The sequence below is a fragment of the Hipposideros armiger genome, unplaced genomic scaffold (genome assembly GCF_001890085.2).
Source record: "Hipposideros armiger isolate ML-2016 unplaced genomic scaffold, ASM189008v1 scaffold_438, whole genome shotgun sequence".
Lineage (NCBI taxonomy): Eukaryota > Metazoa > Chordata > Mammalia > Chiroptera > Hipposideridae > Hipposideros > Hipposideros armiger.
In genome coordinates, this window is record NW_017731788.1 from 427,471 (window position 1) to 430,235 (window position 2,765).

Here is a 2,765-nt window from a genome sequence, read left to right on the forward strand (position 1 = left end):
TGTATCCCTGAGTTAGTTCATCTGAACCTTCTCCAGAGAAGATCACCACGCTATCTGTGTTCTTCCGAATGTACTTGGAAATTAAGTACATACCTTTAAAAAGAGACAGAAATTATTGTTAAGGTCAACATAACTCTTTACCCAAAATGCTTTTATTTGGCTTTTGGAAACAACTACAGATTTTATTTTTAGACTCTGTATTAATATAGTTTCCAAAATAATGACATTTTATCTATAGCCATTTATATATACACATAATCTAACAGTCACACTTTTGTAATGCAATAGTCCAAAACTATTCCGCAATTTTATATATAGATTTTAAATTTTTAATGCTTTTAGACCAAGAATATCCACCTTAAAATTTTGCTAAACTGAACAATAATGCAAATATCTAAAAAACTTTATACCTTTCATACCAGTATTACTACAAAAATAATAAGAGCTGGGGTTTTGGTAGTGTTTTTTTTTCTAGTACTGCCTATCTACCAAATTCCACATATGTTAGGATACTATATAAGTTATTAGAAGATGACCATTGGTTTCTGCTCTACAGCACTGTCAACCAGTATTGGCTCTTAGCCTTTTTTTCATTATTGCCTCCCTAAGGAGACTTTTTAGACATTTTTCCTAATTGCTCCCCTAATGAAATATTAATACCAGATATGCTATGTATCCCTTTATGAATTGTGACTCTTTGGAGCACTGTAAACCACTGTAACATCTAAGGAGTTTTTTGCCCCCAATTTTTGATCTCTTGGAGGTGATTATCACCCCCGCAATGGAGCCCTATCAGGTTATGAGTCTTATATGAGAGGCGTATCTAAGCCAGTAGCATATTAGAGGCTCGACAACACTGGATCAGTCTGATTTAGAGTACACTTCTGATCTTGGTATGCATCCACGGGGTAAAAATTATTTAGTATTGCTTGCTGGGCAATAATCATTACTGATTGATAAATTGCACTGTGAAATATTTACCAACGTGCATCTAAAATGAGTCTTCTTTATAGAAAATAAGTTACAATGTAGACTATTTCACTATATAGCCCAAGGACTTTATATAGAGAAATTGGGGAAGGGATACAGAAAAAATACATATATATACTTTCTGGAGTAATACAAATAGTGATACCATAAAATGGAAGTTTAACTATATATTTATTGTTCCTCTCACTTCAAAAGAGATTCAGGGAATTCTTAAATGGTCTTATCTTAAACAATTGCTGACGTAGGAATTTTATTTGCACTCACTCTTGAGTATTGTTTTTTAAACTGTTGCTTGAAATAATATTTTTTTAAACCTTACACTTTTTCAGTATTAAATATCTCTTTTGATATCATAAAATACCTTACCTACNGAGACCATTTCACCCTATTAAAAACTGTAATGATAATTCAAAATTTTTTACTCAACTGATTACTAATTTACATACAAGATTCAGTAGAAACCAATGTTACACAGTGTTTTATCACAGGTCACATCATCTGCTTCCTGAATCCTGGTGAGTCTGATTAGGACAAGCAGATAGGAGCATAATCACAGATTCAGTTCATTCCCAAACCCATATTTTGTTCTTTTCCCAAGTGTGATTTGGTAGAAGCAACTGAAACATTTAATGTTGGTTGTTTATCTTGTACAGGAAGTGTCTTCGATTCTCCAATACAACCAGCTAAAACATAAAAACTTTTGCCAACCAGAAATGATACCAAAGAAGCCTGGTTACATGGAGGTGTGTAATGTTTACTTTTCTTAAAAAAGGCTGACTGAAAAGAGCTGCAGGTGGCTTCCCTCTCAGTTGTTCAGATGTGGGCAGGATGTCGTTATGCTTTAAAGATGGAAACTTAGTCTATAACCACCTGTACAAGTCCTCTCACCATTTCCTCAACACTTTGAATTTAGCCCGATTCTTTTGGGACTAAGTTAAGAAACAAGCTTCATTTTTCTCTATAAAAGTCATACCTTGCAACATATAGCTAATTGGAAAAGGAAAAAAAAAAAATCGGCCATGGAACTTTTTGTTTTTTGAGCTTATTTTTACGGTCGCTGTTTAAAATACTAAGTTACCCGTGTGCGGCAGTAGTTCTATCTGCTCGGAGAACATCGAACAAGTAAAGTTCCTTCAGCAGCCTCTCACTCTCTTCCTCGGCTTTTTCAGGAGAAGGAGCCTATGTTACAAACACACAGCCGAAAGTTACAAAGACACCAACATGTTTGCTTTGGGTACATCACACAGCTTTTATTTCTTACTCTTACACATACTCCAATGCTGATGGTGGGTAGGACAAAAAAGCTAAGCAAAGTTTAGGGAAGGGAGTAAATGCTGTATAAAACACGTCTTCCCTCACACTAAAACACAAATAAATAGGACTCTGTGCAATAACCATAATATCAAAGGAGATTAAGAAACATCAGAAATGTGAATCTCACATTTAACTAGTTTCAAAGAAGACAGATTATCTGACATTACTCACGACTTCTTTCTCCTCAAAAGAAACACAAAACTGACACTATCTTCATATACCTCTTCATATACCTCACAAGATACTCAAAAATGTTAACCGCTATACTGAAAAGACAGATGATAGAAAATAGTAAAATAATTCATAATTTTCTTAACCCAGCACCAATATCCCTCCATTTGAGAATGCTTACCTTATGAAAATAGATGTATCCCTGAGTTAGTTCATCTGAACCTTCTCCAGAGAAGATCACCACGCTATCTGTGTTCTTCCGAATGTACTTGGAAATTAAGTACATACCT

At 34.4% G+C, this 2,765-nt stretch overlaps 1 protein-coding gene across 1 annotated transcript in view; it reads right to left on the reverse strand.

Annotated features, from left to right (window-relative positions):
* ASNS (asparagine synthetase (glutamine-hydrolyzing)) overlaps positions 1-2,765 on the reverse strand; it is a 20,531-nt gene that overhangs the window by 2,682 nt on the left and 15,084 nt on the right. Inside the window, exons 8-9 of the mRNA XM_019665284.1 lie at positions 2,657-2,765; positions 2,069-2,169 (exon numbers count right to left, since the gene is read on the reverse strand). The exon at positions 2,657-2,765 is cut by the window's right edge and continues 3 nt beyond it. Coding sequence (XP_019520829.1) covers positions 2,069-2,169; positions 2,657-2,765 — 210 coding nt within the window. The remainder of the gene's footprint in view (positions 1-2,068; positions 2,170-2,656) is intronic.